Here is a 17,228-nt window from a genome sequence, read left to right as displayed (position 1 = left end):
CTATTATTTCGGTTTGGACTTTGGATGGTAGAATACGGGACCCGAACATTTCGGGTACTCGAACTTTTAGTCGGTTCGAAACCAAACACAACCTGTGCCTACCCCTATCTATGATACTCGTTCCTAACATGAATATGTGAGACACGAGTTTTCGGTGATTTAAGTGTCACTTATCCATACTCGGTGCAATTAGACACGTTACCCATGCAAATCGATACAGTACCATTACAACTTAATGTTTTTCTATAAACCATGCATTTAATACAAGCCATTTATCTGTTAATATGTTATTTCTTTGTCCTCAATCAATCAAAAACAGAAATTAATGGACTAGCACAATAATAATATTGAGTAAGGCTGCAGCATGTGGAAGTATATTGGAAATGTAGACCAAAATTTGCAGTTTAGTAGTGCTACAACTAAAGATATGTCAAGAAACTAGCAAGGATGAACAAGGTCTTAATAATACCTATCTAAAAGATCTATTCAAATTGCACTAGTGTGTCCTTGGTGATTTTTCTTCCTCCTGCATTTCTGTTCTCTCCTCTTGGAGATCTGAATACTTCATCCCGATCTCCAGCTCCACTTTTTTCTCATACAAGTATATGTTGAATTTGTCCAATTCCTTCATAGCTGTCTTTGCGTCTGAGAGACTGGGGAAAACAACTTCTCCAGACCCCTGTGACAATTAGTGCAATTATTAGTCCAAAACAAATTAAAAATTAAGGAGTAATAAATATACTTATATACCAATGATCTGCCAATGCGATCATAGTGAATACTGCATTGTAAAACAGATTTAAACTTTGAAAAGAGTCCCTGCACACAACCACATAAACACGATTATTATATACTATAATTAGCACAATTTATATATTGCAAGAGTGAACTTTATACCATGATATCCTGCACGGATGTGGCATAGGCCAAATTAGATAAATAAATTTTCGTCCCTGTAACTCTTGACGGCATATATGATATTTCAAATCCCTGCAGACAATTTTGATTTCATGTATACATCTATAAACTAGCTTATAATAAACTTAAATTTAATAAAATTCAGACCTTATCAACTGAATACGGCCCATAAAAGTAAAGTTTACGTTTCTTGGAGAGTTCACTGGTATTTTGAATGGGATTTAGTCCCCCATCCTGAGGAGCACCAGTTTGATCGGGATTTGTTTCCGCCATTGGAGGGCGAGAGGGAGATTCTGAGAATTCACAAATCGCAAATTGGGACTTGGGAGGATTAGAAACAGGGTAACCATTTTTTATTTAGAATACTAATACTAATTACTACGGAGTATTAATTAGTATACCATTTTTTATTTAGAATACTAATTAGTATACCATTTTTATTTAGAAACAGAAAGGGCATTAGAGAGTTCTAGAGTTAGGGTTTACCATTTTTTATGGAAATTAAGATAAGATGCAAGATCTGGTTATATTCTTACAAATGCTTCCCACGGTTTTATTTCTTTCGGTTATTTTTTGTTTAGTTTAATGCCAATTAATTTTGGTTGAAATATAATTTAAATTCGATAAAGACGTATGGTTGAAATATAATATAATTTGACTGTAAAGAATTTAAAAAGTATTAAAATAAAAAATGTAAATTCAATCTTACCACCAAAAAAAAAAAAAAAAAAAAAAAACTTATTTTTTTTATTTGATGTGGAGACTGGAAGGGCACAACCGCATAAAGAAACACATAAAAAGGTAGTCTTTGCGGATATGAGGCAGCGTCATTTGGTTCCCAAAAATATGCTCAGCTATCTCTCCTGATGGGCAAGACGGAAACAAGGTTAAATCCCAACTAACGTCGCAATTCCTTGCAAGTTAATTAGTGACTTAGTTTTGTTCACGACGGATGTGGTAGCATTTGATAGTCTAGCTCTTTTTCATCTAGTACTTACATTCGATAATTAGATTAAACAAAGGACCGCCGCCCTCTGAAGAGAAACTCATATCATTTATACAGTGCACCAAGTTTGAGGAGTCCCTCTGTATAATCACTCTTTCAATGTTTTTGGTCCAAGCCCTCTTAAGACCGTATCTGATAGCCTTGACCTCAGCATTATTTTAGGGTTTTTTTTTTTTAAAAAAAATTTATTTTATTTAAAGTCTAGATAAGTGGAGGTCTAGTCTAGACTCAGTGACAAGGGTCGATTGCCTTGATCTCAGTGTCCAAAGGATAGCCATAGATGTTGTCTCATCATTTTTTTTTTTAAATAAAGAAACTATATATATTATTAAAGATTTTTCAATTGATCTACCAAATCAACGCCACATTTGAATAAAAGTATACATGAAGATAAGATTATGACTCAATTACACTTTTTACTAGTTTAAAGTGTCTGAATTTTTTCAGTTTTTTTTTTTTCTTTTCAGTTAAAGACTTAATTGTAATATTTACTTAACTTAGAAGACTTATTTAAATATTTTTCCAAAACAATTTATGATGTACTAGAAATTTGAAATTCTGGGACGGTGCACGGAACAAGTAATTTCTTCAAAGGGCCCAACCGGATTCGTAACGGTGACCTCTTGATCTGCAGTCAAATGCCCTACCACTGAGCTATGGACCCTTGTTGGTGACTGTTTTATTTAAAAGGCATTTATAAGATACGCTCTTCCATGGAGAATCCAGACTCCGATCCACGTAAACACTATTGTTTAACAATGTAGGCTACAAATGCATGGGAAAGAATAATGAGCAAAATGTATTCAGAAAAGTTTGTGTCTTCTACACTTTTAACATGAAAAGAATAAGACAATGTTGCAAAACACGTTTTGCGTTTTAAAATACGCGATTTGAAAAAAAAAATTGTCCAAAACAGACAATCGAGTCAAAAGTTATACATTCCCGAAGTTTTTGCAATTTTAAAATGCAAAAAATAATAATAATAATAATAATAATAATAATAAAGCGCCGGTTCAGCCGACTAGACCGCGGAAGAGGCCGATTCCGGCCTTCTTCGCAGCGGCGGCCGAGCGCCTAGCGCCTAGGCGCCGATTGCGCGATTTTTGCAACCTTGGAATAAGGTATGTAAACAAATAGATAAAAGTAATTCTTTTTTTTTTTTAAGGTAGATAAAAGTAATTCTTAATTATTAATTATAAAATTTTATCTAAATGACATCCTTTACCCTCTCAATTAAAAATCCTTTTGACATTTTTATTATTATTATTATTATTATTATTATTATTATTATTATTATTATTATTATTAATTCATCCTCATTTTGCGACTCCTTTACCACCAAACATATTCATTCATCTTCATTCGAACAACTCTTCAGCAACCTTGTAATCCCTGGTATGATTTTTCTTTATATTTTGTGTGTTGTTGATATATATGTTCTTTGGGTGTGTTTGTATGTGAGACACAAATTTGTCAGTGATTTTTTTTCTTTTTACATTGTATGTTAGTCGTAGGGAAGTGAAAATATTTATGTGTATTATGTTAGGCGACTTTGTTTTCAAATTCGGTGTCTTGCCCGCTTCTATTTTAGGCCGTTGTCGATTACTTGTTCGACTCTGAGTTTTTATTTAAAAATGTATTTTTTGCTTAAATTAATTCTAACACTATTGATGCATTTTTATATACCTAATGGTGCAGTCGCACCGACCGCATATTAAGGCAAGACTTCGATACATTAGTTTCTGAGTTCTGACCATGTTCCTGCTACCTTTTATGTGTATATGCTTTGGATGTAGAAACATGTTACTGTATACCAACTTTTAGGACAATAGTGACTCTTGTACAAGAAAAACCATCGGTCATTCATATTTTTTCCCGCGAAAGATGAAGATGATGGTTCGGGAGGAGTGGAAGCCAAAGAACATAAACCCAAGAAAAAATCAGGAATAAGAAGTGCAAGGAAGACAGCAAATTCACGTGTCAAATGTTTTTTAAAGAAAAAATTCATGTGGCAATTCTAGTAAGCATAAACTTGCAAGTTGCTAAAAATGTCAATTGCAACATTTTGCAGGTTTCGTGGATTTATTTGGAGTTTATTAGAGTTGAGTGGCTTAATTGCTATTTCTCAAATAATTGAATTGAATGGTTTATTTGTACCTTTTATATTAAGGCTGCAGCATGTATAAGTATATTGAAAATGTACACCAAAATTTGCAGTTTAGTAGTGCTACAAGTCTACAACTAAAGAAATGTCAAGAAACTATATCATGCCATTCTTGCATGAGAAATTGACAGTCATATAAACTATACTAATACAGTATCTGAGACCAACTTCCATACAATGCAAAATAGCCTATACCTGCAGTATATACCACACTATCCAAGTCATCTTAAACTCTGGTTTCTAACATAGCAGAAGAACTAGGAGCAGGGTCATGAACAAAACAACAGCAGTGCATCCATCATCATATCTGATAAGTGATAACACACACACACACATATATATCAGTCTTTTCTCTTAGCATCTGAACGATACCTATCCAAATCAGCATCTAGTTCTGCATTAGTGACATGTCTATGGTGGCTTCTATCCCTCCAGCCTTCATGTCCATGAGGCTTAAATTGTGGGTCTTGTGCTCTACTGCCAGAACCCCCAGCCCTTGGCAACCTACTAGACTCACCTTCTTCATATCCTGAAAGGTTTGGTGGTATACTTGGTGGTACACTGCTCAAGAATTCAAAATCTGACTGTTAAAACAATGATTTATTCAACAGTAATTAAGACCACATATGTCAACAGGCCCCTCTCTCCCAAAGCATATTAACAATATAATAGACAGGGGCAAGGTATGGAACTATGAATTTCAGTTTGTTGTCAAAGGGTAGAGGAGTAGAGAAATGCAACACTATCCCAACATTTTGCCATGCTTAGGGCAGGCATTTCAACAATGATATTCGCATCCAAGGTAGCACAGAAACATTACACAAAGAAACGGAACACTAGAAACATATAAAAGAAACACCAAATGTGGAAGATGAAAGATTAAAGATTAAACAAAGCTTACAACTGAAAAGGTGTGATTGGTAATGATCCCTGAAAAAGACCAGGCAAAGGCACAGGGGCAATTTCAACATGCACTCCAACCTCGGCAATCTTAATTGGTCTCCCATCAAGGGGTACATTGTTGTATGTCCTCATGGCTGCCATAGCATCTGAGTGGCGAAAGAAAACAACCTCTCCAGTTCCCTGTAACAATTATATTATATCAACCCCAGTATTCACAGAAATAGATTATTGAACAGCTTCAAAAAATCAGTTGATAAATCATCAATATACCATGGATCTGCCAGTCCTGTCATAGTGAACTCCAAAATTTTGCAAATGGCCAATTTCTGAAAACAGTGTCTGAACCACATAAACAATTGTTATATACTTCATCCATCCCATTTGATAGGTGGAAGCTTGATAGGTGGAAGCTTGACTAAAGTTATTTTTAATTCATTTTTTCATAATGTTAAGTTTAGTATTAGTATATAAAACTTATATAAGTATGAACATTTTAGGGGCAATGTACATATATAACAGTGATATAAGCCGTTTGAACAGTAGTGTGGAGTTTCACAAAGATTTTCACGGTGTGTATGAATAAATTGCAAAAGGAAATGAAAAAAATAGAGAGAGAATTTACTCTGATATCTTCGTCGGAAACGCTATATGCCAAGTTGGATATATACAGCTTCCTCCCACGTTCTCCACCTTGCCTAATTTCCAATGGATTTTGAAATCCCTGCAGTTTTAGTTTCACGTAAAGGTAATGTATAAGCTAGCTGATAAGCATACACGATACACGATATTCAAGGTGAGAAACTCGGATCGAAGTCGGAAAGAGAATGGAGAGAGAATACATACCACATGAACTGTGTAAGGCGACACTCTCGGAGAAGGATCATGGTGCCGTGACCGGCGAGTTGGATCCGGAGCATCTGACCTGGAACGATTGGGAATCTCTTGATCACCGGCGGCTGGGAGCTCCCTGGAACGGCGAGGGCCTCGGCGAACATGAACCTGCTCATCGGCGGCAGCTAGACTGGGATCAGGATCCTGCACGCCGGGGGAATAATACACCATTTTTGGAAAAATCTTAGAGAGAGAAAGGAAGAGAGAGAGATAGTTGCAGTTTTCCGAATTCTGAGGGAGTAGTGCTCCCAGTGCCAGTGTTGCAGTGCGCAGGAAGAAGGCAAGCCCGCGAGCTGAAGCTTTAAAGCATGGGAGTACTCAAATTACTAACTTGTCCTTCATGTGTATATTTAATTTCTTCAGTTATATTTTGTTTTGCATTCATTTATGAATTATGTTGTACTAGACTAGAAATTTAAAATATTAAAATCAAGTAAAAAAAATAAAGGGAAAATGGTCAAATAGGCCCTCGAATTTTAGCTTAAAAGTCAATTAGGCCCCTAAATTTTTTAAAGGTGCAATTACACCCATCAACAATTCATTTAGGTGCAATGAAGCCCAAAAATAAGTTAATGACCTGCGATCACAGGTCATTAGGGTTCAGGCCACCTTCCGGCGAATTTTCTGGCAAAAAAAAGTGACCAGCAACCGACCCAGACTTGTCGAAATTTTGCCGGTCATTTTTTTTGTCGGAAATTTCGTCGGCCACTTTTTTTTTTTTTTTGCTGGAAAATTCGCCGGAAGGTGGTCTGAACCCTAATGACCTGTGATAGCAGGTCATTAATTTATTTTTGGGCTTCATTGCACTTAAATGAATTGTTGATGGGTGTAATTGCACATTTAAAAAGTTTAGGGGCCTAATTGACTTTTAAGCTAAAGTTCGAGGGCCTATTTGACCCTTTTCCCAAAAATAAATCAATATAATGTTATTTGTTACGTAACTCATGTGTTTGCACGGGTGACGAGTTCTCCTTTTGTTTTTGGGGTGTGGGATTTATCCTTGCCTAATTGTATTTCGAATTTGTTTGGTGATTTAGTATAAGTTGATTGTTTGGTTAAAAAATAATAATAATTGCACCTTTTTTGTGGTTTAGTGTAGCACCACGGTCCATGGGGCACTTTGTTATACATTTCTAATGGTTGATACATCGTTTCTTACACTTTTACATAGTTTTTTATAGTTTGTATAGGATTTTATAGGGAGGGTTCTAGACAAAGACTAATAGGATAAGCAGTGTTACAAAAATCGCGCCTAGGAGCTCTAGGCGCCCACCTAGGTGGTCCCCAGACGCCTAGCAATTTTTTCAATCTTGAGGATAAGTAAATCTCCACCGGCCATTAAGTAGATGTAATTGCTATAAATGCCCCTTATGGAAGCTCATTTGTAACAACTCCAAGAATCCAAGTTATAGTAAAGTTTTGGAGTTGTTTCTTAAACTTTCTTGTAAGGTCTTGCTTTATTCAATTCCTTGAGTAATCCATCAATTAATTAGCATCGATCTTTAACTAAAAATGCAATTACTTCTAACTAAAAACATATGAAAGGTTCTAACATTTGTCAAACCATACACTTTAATTTGCATAGTATTTACTATAAAAATTTAGAAAAATTATAAGGTACCAATTTGCACGAAATACAATACAAAATATATTTTTCATTGTAAGACCAAATTTTACAATATAGTAAGAAATGTATGTTAAGAAACTATATCTGAACTATACTAATACAGTATCTGAGACCAACTTCTATACAATGCAAAATATCATATACCTTATATACCACATTAAAGTCTTATATTAAAACTAGGAGTACTCAAATTACAAACTTGCCCTTCATGTGTATATTTAATTACCACTAAAATTAAGAGAAACAGCTTGAAGTCTGAGTGGAATTTCCAACTTGCCCTTCATGTGTATATTTAATATTTATATTTTAAGAAATAATTAACATATAACCCCAATATATAATGTGTATATTATTATTATTATTATTATTATTATTATTATTGAAAATAAAAAATATATATGGTGAATGCATGTGCATGGTAGCAATAGTGGAAAAGATAACGGAAGTTATAACGGTAGGGGTATATTTGTCCTAAATATTGTATAGTACAACATCTATAGCATAATGTATCATAAAACTTAACGGAAAAAACGGACATAAATGAACGGTATAACCTTCATCCGCACTTATTATATTTATATATATATATATATATATATATATATATATATATATATATATATATATATATATAAATTTTTAAATTTGTATTCAATTAAAATAGATAATTAACCAAATATATGGAATTTCAAAAATAAATAGTGACATAAGTCATATATATATAACCACTTATTGTGTTTTGGGAAAAGATTATTGAGAACCCAAAAATGGTGGATATCAAAAAGGAACCCTATCGTGATTCCAGGGAACCCCGTGCCGCCGGCGAGCAGGATCATGGTACCATTAGAGATGGTAATCGACGTTTCTTGTTTGATTTTCCTGAGGTCTGTATTCTCTCTCCGTTTTCTTTCCGACTTAATTCTCAGTTTCTCACCCGGCCTGTATGTATGTATGTATATGCAATGCTTATCAGCTATATGCGTCTGATCGATCTTCTGTACCTATAAACCAAAACTGCAGGCATTTAGAGGCCGAGTGGGATATGCGGAAGCTGTGACGAAGGTGTATATATACAACTTGGCTGATAGCGTTTCCGAGGATGATCTCAAGGTAAATTTTCAATCTATTCATATCTACAAATAGAAGGGTTTTCTTTAACTATACATTCATACTTATATAACAATCAACAATGGTGCATGCAGACACTGTTTTTAGAAGTTGGCCTTTTGCAAAGTTGCTCCATCTACCGTGACATCAATGGCAGACCCATGGTATATTTATGATTATCTATTAACCGATCTGAAGCTTTTTTTTTTTTTGAAAACAAGTGATAATATAATATAATATTAAGAAATTGTATTGTAATAATCACAGGGATTGGGAGAAGTTGGTTTCTTTGAACACTCAGATGCTATGACAGCTATGAGAATATACAACGAGATAGTCCTTGATGGGAAACCATTGAAGATTGAGGTTGGAGAGAGGTTTGCAATTCCCCTACTGCTGTCTGCCTGTGCATTATATTAAATTTAACTTTCATTTTGCATATTTATAAAACTTAAAAATACCTTAATTTCCTAAAAAGAAAGTAATAAACTGTAAATGTTTTTGCTTATTTAAAGAAAAAAAATGTTCGCATACTTAAGTTTCTACCCACACAAATAACAAAATCTCCTTACTTCAAGCCCCCATAGATAATGGAAGGGTAAATTAAAGTAACTCAATAACCTAGGAGTAACAGTGCCCATAAGCAAGTTTTTTAAAAAATAAAAAAATTACATAATGTTTATAGCGTTTCATTTATAATATTTAGTTACAAATATAATTATATTGTTTTAACAAACAGATTTTGAATTCTTGAACAGGGTACAACCACCACGACGAGCAAACCTTTTTGGTTATTCAGGATATGAAGAAGAAAGTGAGCCTAGTTCTGGCAATAGACTACAAGACCCACAATTTAGGCCTCCTAGTCCTAGACATGAAGTCGGGAGGAATAAAAGAGTATCATATTCCGAAGGATCGAAGAAGAAGAGTAGAGGTGAATGGTTTTGAGCATGGTGTAGAGTATCATATATTCTTGGATAGCTAAGCTAGCTAGTTTTAAGTTTATGTTTTTGTTAAATAAGTTTTTGGTCGTTAGAGAAAAAATAGTTTCAGTTTTGCCACTTCTGTTTGACAAAATACGAAGGACGTTCCTCTTTTTCTTTTCTTTTAATTGCACTCTTTTCTAAATTTAATTTTGAGATTAAATATATCAATTTTTGCACGGAATAAATCTTGCTCATATAATCATATATATATATATATATATAAAAAGAAGTAAATCACACAAATAATAAAGAAACCAAACCATAGACGTTTATGACAAATTTTGTCATTTTCAGTTTGATTATAAAGTTATATATTCATAATTTTTGAATTTCATATTCATAATTATTGAACTTTATATTCACAATTACAGAATTCTATGTTCATAATTACTGAACTATATGTTCATAATTATAAAGCTATATTTTTATAATTTTTGAACTCCATACTCACAATAATTATATTCACAACTCTATGTTCATAATTTTTGAACTATATATTCATAATTATGAACAATTTTGAAACCGTGTCCACCTTACACGATTTCACAACATAATTTGGCATGCACTCATTATGCAATTAAGTCTAGCATACAATTATTCGAATTATTACTCTATGCAATCGTGGATAGTTTTTTTTTTTTTTTTTTTTTGCATGAGGCCTACAAAAGACATTAATGGGCATGTAGTCGGCCCAGAATGCCTCTGTTAAATCGGCCATGTTCTTATAAGAAGGCATAGATATATGAACCAGATAGAAACAAAATCTATCTAATAGTTCAAAGGGCCCAACCGGGTTCGAACCGGTGACCTCTTGATCTGCAATCAAATGCTCTACCACTGAGCTATGGACCCTTTTTATTTACAGTTCTATTTTAAAAGTTATGTATAGTTTAATTTTAACACTAAAGCAACATCCTACGGTCAAACACCTGGTGAACTTATATGTGTCTTCCACGGATTATTCAGAGTCCATATAAACACTGTTCATTTCCACAAGAGATGTTCATCTTCTTCTGAGCATCGTATCCCTTTGGAAAGTCAAACTGGAAATGACAAAATGATATGGATGGGGACCTGAAGTCTGAAGATGATGAAATATTTTCTGTTAAAACTTAAGCTGCTACAAAATTTTAAGTGGTGATCTTAGGGAAGAAGACAAGCAGCGGTAATCTGGCAAGTTTTTACTAATTAAAGTACCATGATACGCCCTTAATTGTAATTATATAACTTAATTAGAAAGAATTAACAGGGCGTTTGGTTGGAGGGGAGAAATTAAGTGGGAAAAGAATTGTAATTTCATGGGAGTTGAATTACTGGGAATAAAGTGGGAATTTAAATTCCAGTGTTTGGTTGACAGGAATAGAATTACTGGGAATTTCAATTCCAATGTTTGGTATACATGGAAATTGAAAGGGAATAAGTATTATAAAGCCAAAAAGTCCATTATTATTGTTAGACATTAATTTTAAGTTAAAAAGGAAAGGATAATTTTGACTCATCACTATCTTTTTTTCTCAAGAAATACCGGGGGGACATGGGATTTTAATTCCATGAAAATGGAGGAATTGCAATTCCATGGAATTGCAATTTCCTCCAACCAAACTACGGAATTTAATGGCCTTTAGAATTAGGTGGGAATTAAGTGAGAAGGGAATTTAAAATCCCTCTAACCAAACGCCCTGTAATTGTATTTATACTGTACCAAGTTAACATAAGGAAATTATGTATGTATATCATAATATATCATTACCTTGTATAGTTAGTATAGTTTTGGAGGGGAAGGAGTGGGATGGGTAATATAGAAGGGTATTGTCAGTCAGTTGTGCAAATTAAAGTAAAAACTAACATCAAAGTTGATGCACATAATCTCCTAAGAAGAAAACACATCACAAATGAAGAAATCTCAAGACCACATGAATAGCAATTAGTGTATGCTTAAAAATCATTTAAGTTTCTCATCGGAGATGAAGCTTTAAAAGGTTTGACCGAACAGCATATCTTAACCAATTCTACTTCCCAGCATAATATAAACATTAGACATAACCAAAGAAAACTTTATGGATAGCTCTCCATTCCAGTGCACAGCAATTCAACTGCAGCCGGCTCGGCTTCTGATGACATCAAGGCCCATTTCAGTAGGGTCAGTGGCTTGCAACTCTATCTGGATGCCATCAAGCTCTCTCTTGAACCTATCTTTGGAGCTTGCATAGATCATCTTGCTTCTCACCCTAGCTGTATCGGGTGACCTTCAATCATTGGAAGGGTAGAGGTCAAATCCCAAAGAACTGACAACGAGATAGTATGATAAAAATTTAAGCAATGTGGACCCTAAAGAATTTATATATTACCAAGCAATGAAGAAAATTCTGCTCTTCTGGCAATTTTCCTTGGTTACAAAATCAAAGTCGTAGACAGCATAGCGACACTCATCTGCAGGAAGGCTGGCAGCGAAGTCCTCATAGCTTTGTGCGGGCTCACCAAGTTTTTCTACAATCACCTGCTTCTGCTTCTCTTCAATCTTGAAAACTACGAAGCGGAAACTTCTTTTTGCCTTCAGTTCTAAAAACTTCAGCTTGCAGTCATCATGAACAGCCATCCCAGATGCTGCATTAGCCTACAGTTTTGTAGATTAAATCCATCATTAATGGTAAATCAACACAAAAAGATTGGGGAACACAAGGAAACTGGCGAATAAGAAGATGAGAAATAGCATCTAACAGTATTAACAGTTGCCTCTTGCCAGCTGGGGATCATCTCACAGATATAACTTTGTTTATACCATAAATCCATAACAAGATCATTCATGTTAAACAATGCTAGATTGTAAGCCTGAGGCGTTCCTACTTCATACTCATTCAACCAACAAAAACATTATCTGCTCTAGATGTGAACAAAAACTAATTAGTTAATACAAACATTTTATATAAGAAAGAGTTGTGATTGATCCAAATCACTTCATACATTCATAGGCACGCTGTTAATCATGAACTTATAATTGGAATTATGATATTATCTTTTGAAATGTAATGTTTGTAATTTGTTGTGTGAAGAATCTACACCTATTTTTAAACATTTTATGGAACTTAGTGAACTATCATCTATAACTGAGATCAGAAGAGAGCTTCTTGCTCTAATTCTCAACTGGCAGGCAAATCTGCTGGTTGCAATTTAAGGTCATAAGTAGTCATCAGAGTGGATACCAAGCATCTATGATTGAAGATCCAGTGAAGGGGGCTCAATATGTAAGAATTCTAGTTCAAAAGCATGCTTAGTTCAAGAGGGCAATATGAGAACCCAATTACTTTATATTCTGATTCAATTCCTTCACTTCAGCTCAACTTCTACCTGGAAACCTTAACACTATCCTTACATACACATATAACAAATTTCAAGAACCCTGTTAAAGTTTCCAAGGATAATTTTAGACTTTACGATCTAACTATAACATGTAATGCTTAGCCGCAAACAAGCTTAACCTTGAATAGTCCGCTGAGCACATCAACAACTACAAATCGAATCTAATCCAGGGAACACGAAATCAATCCAATCCACAATTAATAAACTTGACAAAATTTCCACTCCAAAACTAATTCGATCGTGCATATTATTAGCAGATTCAATAAAATAGAATGAAAAACTCGCCAAATTAATCTATCAAATATTGAATTAAAATAAATGAATAAATTTCATAGGGTGTAATGTGTGTATGTAACGATTACTCACCATGACTTCAGAAGGAGCAGAGAGATCGATCGATCGATTGAGGAAATCTAGGGTTGAGATAAAGGCGTGGAGAAGATTGCAATTCCGATGACGAGACCAGAGATATAGAGATAAATGACTAAATGAGGACTCTCGCTTTTCTTTATTTATTTAATAATTGTTACTCCGTATTTCTGATCTATATTCCTTTCAATTTTTTTTTTTTTTTTTTTTTGCCGTTTACTGTTTTGCCCCCCACCCCACCCCCCCCCCTCCTTTTTTTTTTCCTTCTTTCTTTTCATATATGAGAGAAATGAAAACAAGAGAGATAGGATGCTTGGTTGGAATGAGGAAATTGTGGACGAAACTAATTGTAATTTGATTTAAAAAAAAAAAGAATAATGTGAAAATAAAATATGAACTTAAATTACATTATTTTATATGGAGAAATAAAATTATTTTAAATGAGAAGGGAATAAGTGGTATATCATTATGTAATAATAATAATTATAATTGATACTGCTAACTCTGTGTAAGCAATATAAAATAACACGAGACCAATTAAAGCAAGTAAAATCTTTATTGATCCCGGTAAAGGCCCTAAGTACAATCTACTTGGCTGTTCTGATTACCGACTGACTGCGGTCGGGATTCTCTAACAACAACCTATCGATCGTCCAAAAGTCCCTTACACTGTAGCTACTGTGGGTATTTATAGCCGCTATGCCGGGGACAGGATTCCAGCCGTTCGGCATGTCCTCCACGTAGCCACCACGTGTCATCCTCCCGGGTGCCCTGCCTGTCGATGTAAAGAGCCGCCACGTGTCCGTCGTCAGCTCGTTCGCCAAAGGGCTACCGCTCGGTGGTCGACACCGCCGCTCGGGCAACTCCCGGTCGGTCTACGACCGAGTTCTTCTCGTGGAGCCCGACCTGTTACCTGCAAAGACAAGGAGAAAAGGACAAAGGCTTCTCGGTCGTGGTGAAGCTATGTCGGTCGGGATATTCCCTACCAAGAGCCCCCCAGCCCGGGCCTTTTTGATCAGTCGGGAAAAAACGGGACGGGATGAAGAAGCCCAACCGTCGGCCATCAAGCCGACCCGCCAGCTGTCATTCCCTCCTACGCCACGTGTCGGCCTCTACCAGCCTCGGCGATCCCATCCGTCGCCTCGGAGGGTCGAGTATCCCGGGCGGTGCACTCGACTAAGAAGTCAGCAAGGGCCTGACCTTTGATAGCAGGTCTTGGTCGGTATTCGATCGCGTACTGGGTCAGCATTAACGCCCATTTGACTAGGCGACCGGATGAAGAGGCGGTGCGGAGGACTGGTCCGATCGGCTGATCGGTCAACACGCGAATCGCTCGACCCTGGAAGTAGGGAGCCAACTTCTTCGCGGCAATGTAAAGGGCGTAGACGACCTTCTCGAGCCGGGAGTACCGGAGCTCGGGACCATGTAGCGCGTGGCTTACATAGTACACCGGTCGCTGGACCCCTTCCGGATCGGTTCGGCACAGAACTGCGCTTACTGCACGATCGGAGACGGCGAGGTACACGTCTAGCTCTTCTCCGAGCTCGGGCTTTGAGAGCACAATTGGTGACATGAGATACTCCTTCAGCTCGTCAAAAGCCGCTCGGCATTCCTCGTCCCAGACGAATCCATTAACTTTTCGCAATACCTTGAAGAAAGGTAAAGCGCGCTCGGCTAGCTTGGAGAGGAACCGGTTGAGGGCTGCCAACCGACCGGTCAATTGCTGGACTTCCCGAACGGTGGAAGGTGGCTGCATGTCCAGAATCGCTTTTACTTTGGCCGGGTTAGGTTCGATTCCTCTCTTAGTCATCATATAGCCGAGGAATTTGCCGGTCTGAACCGCGAATGTACACTTGGTCGGGTTCAGCCGTAACTGGTACTTCCTCATGATCTGGAAGCACTCCCGAAGGTCCCGAGTGTGGTCGGATCGGTCCCGACTCTTGACCAACATATCGTCGATGTAAGCTTCCATCGTTCGGCCCAGCAGATCAGCAAAGAGCATGTTGACCATCCTCTGGTAGGTGGCTCCTGCGTTCCGCAGACCGAACGGCATCACTCGGTAGCAATACAGCCCGTCCGGGGTCACGAAGGCTGTCTTGCTCTCGTCTTCATGGTGCATCATGATCTGATGGTACCCCTTGAAGGCATCCATGAAGCTCATTAACTCGGCCCCGGCCGTCTCGTCGACCATCTGGTGAATGCTCGGTAAAGGATACGGGTCGAGCGGACAGGCTTTGTTGAGGTCCGTGAAATCGATGCACATCCTCCATGCTGGGGGCTTCGGGACAAGAACGATATTTGCCACCCACTCAGGATAGACCACCGGACGGATGTGCTCGATCGCCGCCATCTTTTTGACTTCTTCTCTTACAAACTCGCGGCGATCGGAGGAGAGGTGTCGTGTTTTCTGCACGACCGGCTTAGCTGCGGGATCGACGGTCAATTTGTGACAAATGAACGACCGATCGATCCCGGGCATATCTTCGGGCCCCATGCAAAAATATCGGCATACTCCCGGAGCACGGCCAGAACTTCCGCTCGGAGCTCGGGAGTGAGGGCTCGGCCAATCTTAATCTTCCTGTCAGGGCGGCCCTCGGACAGGGGAACTTCCTCTATCTCTTCGGAAGGCTCAGGCTGCTCCTTCCGTTCCTTAGCCTCCTCCTTGGCTATGGTGTTCACCCGGGAAGATGGACCGGAATCACGTCGATTAACCGCTCGGGTGTAACACTTCCGGGCGGATTGGACATCGCCACGGACCACGCCGACCCCGTTGGGGGTGGGGAATTTCATGCATAGGTGAGGCATAGAAATTATCCCACCGATCTTCATAATGGCGGGTCGGCCCAAGATAATGTTGTGGACGCAATGAAGGTTGACCACAACAAATTCCAGCTCCGTTTGGATCGACTTTGGAGGCGTGCTGATCTCGACCGGGAGCGTTATTTTTCCCTCAGGGTAGATAAGAGCCCCGGTAAATCCTGACAGTGGTACACCGACCGGAGTCAGCTCCTTCCTGTCAAGGCCAAGCTTCTCAAACACGTCCAAGTATAGGACGTTCACGCTACTGCCCGTGTCAACCATAACCCTTTGGACATCCGTCCCCTTAACGTCAATCGTGACCACGAGCGCCTCCATGCCGTGATCACTGCTGGTAGGTTGGTCCTCGAGGGTGAAGGTTATGGGCTCCATCTTCTGCCTCTTCCCGGTCTCCCGGGAATCCACTACTGCGACCGGGCAATTTGTCCGCGGTCGGGAAGCATCTTCCAGCCCACCAAAAATGACGTGGATGGTAGGTTTTCCGGACGGGCGGCTACCGGACGGAGGGTCAGGGTCCCGTTGGTCATCATGACGATCGTCCCTTCGATCGTCTCTTCGGTCCTGGCCCGACCGATCAGAGCGGTGATGAGATCGTCTGTGATCCCTCCGATCGGTATTTCTCTTGCTGTCTTCTCTCTTTCCCACACACTTGTCCAATTTTCCCAAATTGAGCAAATCTTCCAATAATTGGCGCAAGTGGGTACACTCCTCGGTGTCATGCCCGGCGCATCGATGGTAAGCACAATGCTTACTCTTGTCAGGGCCGTCTCGATCGGGATGGGGAAGTTTGATGAGATTGCAGGACTGGGCGTATTGCATGGCCTCCGCTGCGGATCGGTTCAAGGCCGTAAACTCGCCATGCCTGGTGCGGGGTCGGGGATTGTCATCTCCCGATCGATGTTCTGCCCGGCTGGCCGGTTTACGAGACGAAGAGCCGACCTCCTGCGAGCGCTTGACGGCATTCGCCTCACCTGCGTTGGCGTAATCAGTGACCCTTCGGAGGGCCTCCTCATATGTGGTCGGGGGGTGGAGGATAAAATCCTGGTATAGATACCCCGCCCGGAGGGAGATGTGAAGTATGTG

At 38.4% G+C, this 17,228-nt stretch overlaps 4 protein-coding genes and 2 non-coding genes across 7 annotated transcripts; 1 reads left to right on the top strand and 5 right to left on the bottom strand.

Moving 5' to 3' along the window:
• Window positions 1-361: 361 nt before the first annotated feature.
• LOC109186358 (THO complex subunit 4-B-like) lies at window positions 362-1,232 on the bottom strand. 2 transcript variants are annotated; one of them, XM_019336304.1, is made up of 4 exons: window positions 1,066-1,232; window positions 898-990; window positions 751-819; window positions 362-679 (listed from the first exon to the last, which is right to left on the bottom strand). In XM_019336304.1, the coding sequence occupies exons 1-4, from the start codon at window positions 1,189-1,191 to the stop codon at window positions 497-499; spliced, it is 471 nt and encodes a 156-aa protein (XP_019191849.1). In that variant the 5' UTR covers window positions 1,192-1,232; the 3' UTR covers window positions 362-496. The 2 variants fall into 2 exon arrangements, with proteins under 2 accessions (XP_019191849.1, XP_019191850.1); XM_019336305.1 differs by lacking the exon at window positions 751-819.
• A 1,284-nt stretch (window positions 1,233-2,516) lies between these two features.
• TRNAC-GCA lies at window positions 2,517-2,588 on the bottom strand. The gene has a single exon. It is a non-coding gene; the product is annotated as a tRNA-Cys (tRNA).
• A 1,610-nt stretch (window positions 2,589-4,198) lies between these two features.
• Window positions 4,199-6,133, bottom strand: LOC109186354 (THO complex subunit 4A-like). The gene is made up of 5 exons (XM_019336302.1): window positions 5,835-6,133; window positions 5,614-5,712; window positions 5,262-5,330; window positions 4,990-5,171; window positions 4,199-4,649 (listed from the first exon to the last, which is right to left on the bottom strand). The coding sequence occupies exons 1-5, from the start codon at window positions 6,051-6,053 to the stop codon at window positions 4,430-4,432; spliced, it is 789 nt and encodes a 262-aa protein (XP_019191847.1). The 5' UTR covers window positions 6,054-6,133; the 3' UTR covers window positions 4,199-4,429.
• Window positions 6,134-8,276: 2,143 nt separating this feature from the next.
• Window positions 8,277-9,693, top strand: LOC109186255 (THO complex subunit 4C-like). Its single transcript, XM_019336181.1, has 5 exons — window positions 8,277-8,393; window positions 8,530-8,619; window positions 8,712-8,780; window positions 8,884-8,993; window positions 9,375-9,693. The coding sequence occupies exons 1-5, from the start codon at window positions 8,277-8,279 to the stop codon at window positions 9,562-9,564; spliced, it is 576 nt and encodes a 191-aa protein (XP_019191726.1). The 3' UTR covers window positions 9,565-9,693.
• Window positions 9,694-10,382: 689 nt separating this feature from the next.
• Window positions 10,383-10,454, bottom strand: TRNAC-GCA. Its single transcript has one exon. It is a non-coding gene; the product is annotated as a tRNA-Cys (tRNA).
• A 1,002-nt stretch (window positions 10,455-11,456) lies between these two features.
• LOC109186080 (actin-depolymerizing factor 2) lies at window positions 11,457-13,460 on the bottom strand. The gene is made up of 3 exons (XM_019335977.1): window positions 13,326-13,460; window positions 11,951-12,216; window positions 11,457-11,848 (listed from the first exon to the last, which is right to left on the bottom strand). The coding sequence occupies exons 1-3, from the start codon at window positions 13,326-13,328 to the stop codon at window positions 11,692-11,694; spliced, it is 426 nt and encodes a 141-aa protein (XP_019191522.1). The 5' UTR covers window positions 13,329-13,460; the 3' UTR covers window positions 11,457-11,691.
• Window positions 13,461-17,228: the final 3,768 nt, after the last annotated feature.

Source organism: Ipomoea nil, unplaced genomic scaffold, assembly GCF_001879475.1.
Source record: "Ipomoea nil cultivar Tokyo-kokei standard unplaced genomic scaffold, Asagao_1.1 scaffold1407, whole genome shotgun sequence".
NCBI lineage: Eukaryota > Viridiplantae > Streptophyta > Magnoliopsida > Solanales > Convolvulaceae > Ipomoea > Ipomoea nil.
Note: the sequence above shows the minus strand (reverse complement) of the source record. Positions and strands in the feature narration are given on the sequence as shown.

Excerpts from the sequence above, each read along its gene's own strand:
- LOC109186255 (XM_019336181.1), top strand. The coding sequence starts at position 8,277 with ATGGTGGATATCAAAAAGGAACCCTATCGTGATTCCAGGGAACCCCGT. Across the intron at positions 8,620-8,711 it reads TTTCCGAGGATGATCTCAAG|ACACTGTTTTTAGAAGTTGG; the intron begins GTAAATTTTCAA and ends TGGTGCATGCAG. Across the intron at positions 8,994-9,374 it reads AAGATTGAGGTTGGAGAGAG|GGTACAACCACCACGACGAG; the intron begins GTTTGCAATTCC and ends ATTCTTGAACAG.
- LOC109186080 (XM_019335977.1), bottom strand. Across the intron at positions 11,849-11,950 it reads AGAATTTTCTTCATTGCTTG|GTCACCCGATACAGCTAGGG; the intron begins GTAATATATAAA and ends CAATGATTGAAG.
- LOC109186354 (XM_019336302.1), bottom strand. The coding sequence starts at position 6,053 with ATGGTGTATTATTCCCCCGGCGTGCAGGATCCTGATCCCAGTCTAGCT. Across the intron at positions 5,713-5,834 it reads CGCCTTACACAGTTCATGTG|GGATTTCAAAATCCATTGGA; the intron begins GTATGTATTCTC and ends CTAAAACTGCAG. Across the intron at positions 4,650-4,989 it reads CCAATCACACCTTTTCAGTT|TGTACCACCAAGTATACCAC; the intron begins GTAAGCTTTGTT and ends ATTCTTGAGCAG.
- LOC109186358 (XM_019336304.1), bottom strand. The coding sequence starts at position 1,191 with ATGGCGGAAACAAATCCCGATCAAACTGGTGCTCCTCAGGATGGGGGA. Across the intron at positions 991-1,065 it reads GGCCGTATTCAGTTGATAAG|GGATTTGAAATATCATATAT; the intron begins GTCTGAATTTTA and ends AATTGTCTGCAG. Across the intron at positions 680-750 it reads ATCGCATTGGCAGATCATTG|GGGTCTGGAGAAGTTGTTTT; the intron begins GTATATAAGTAT and ends TAATTGTCACAG.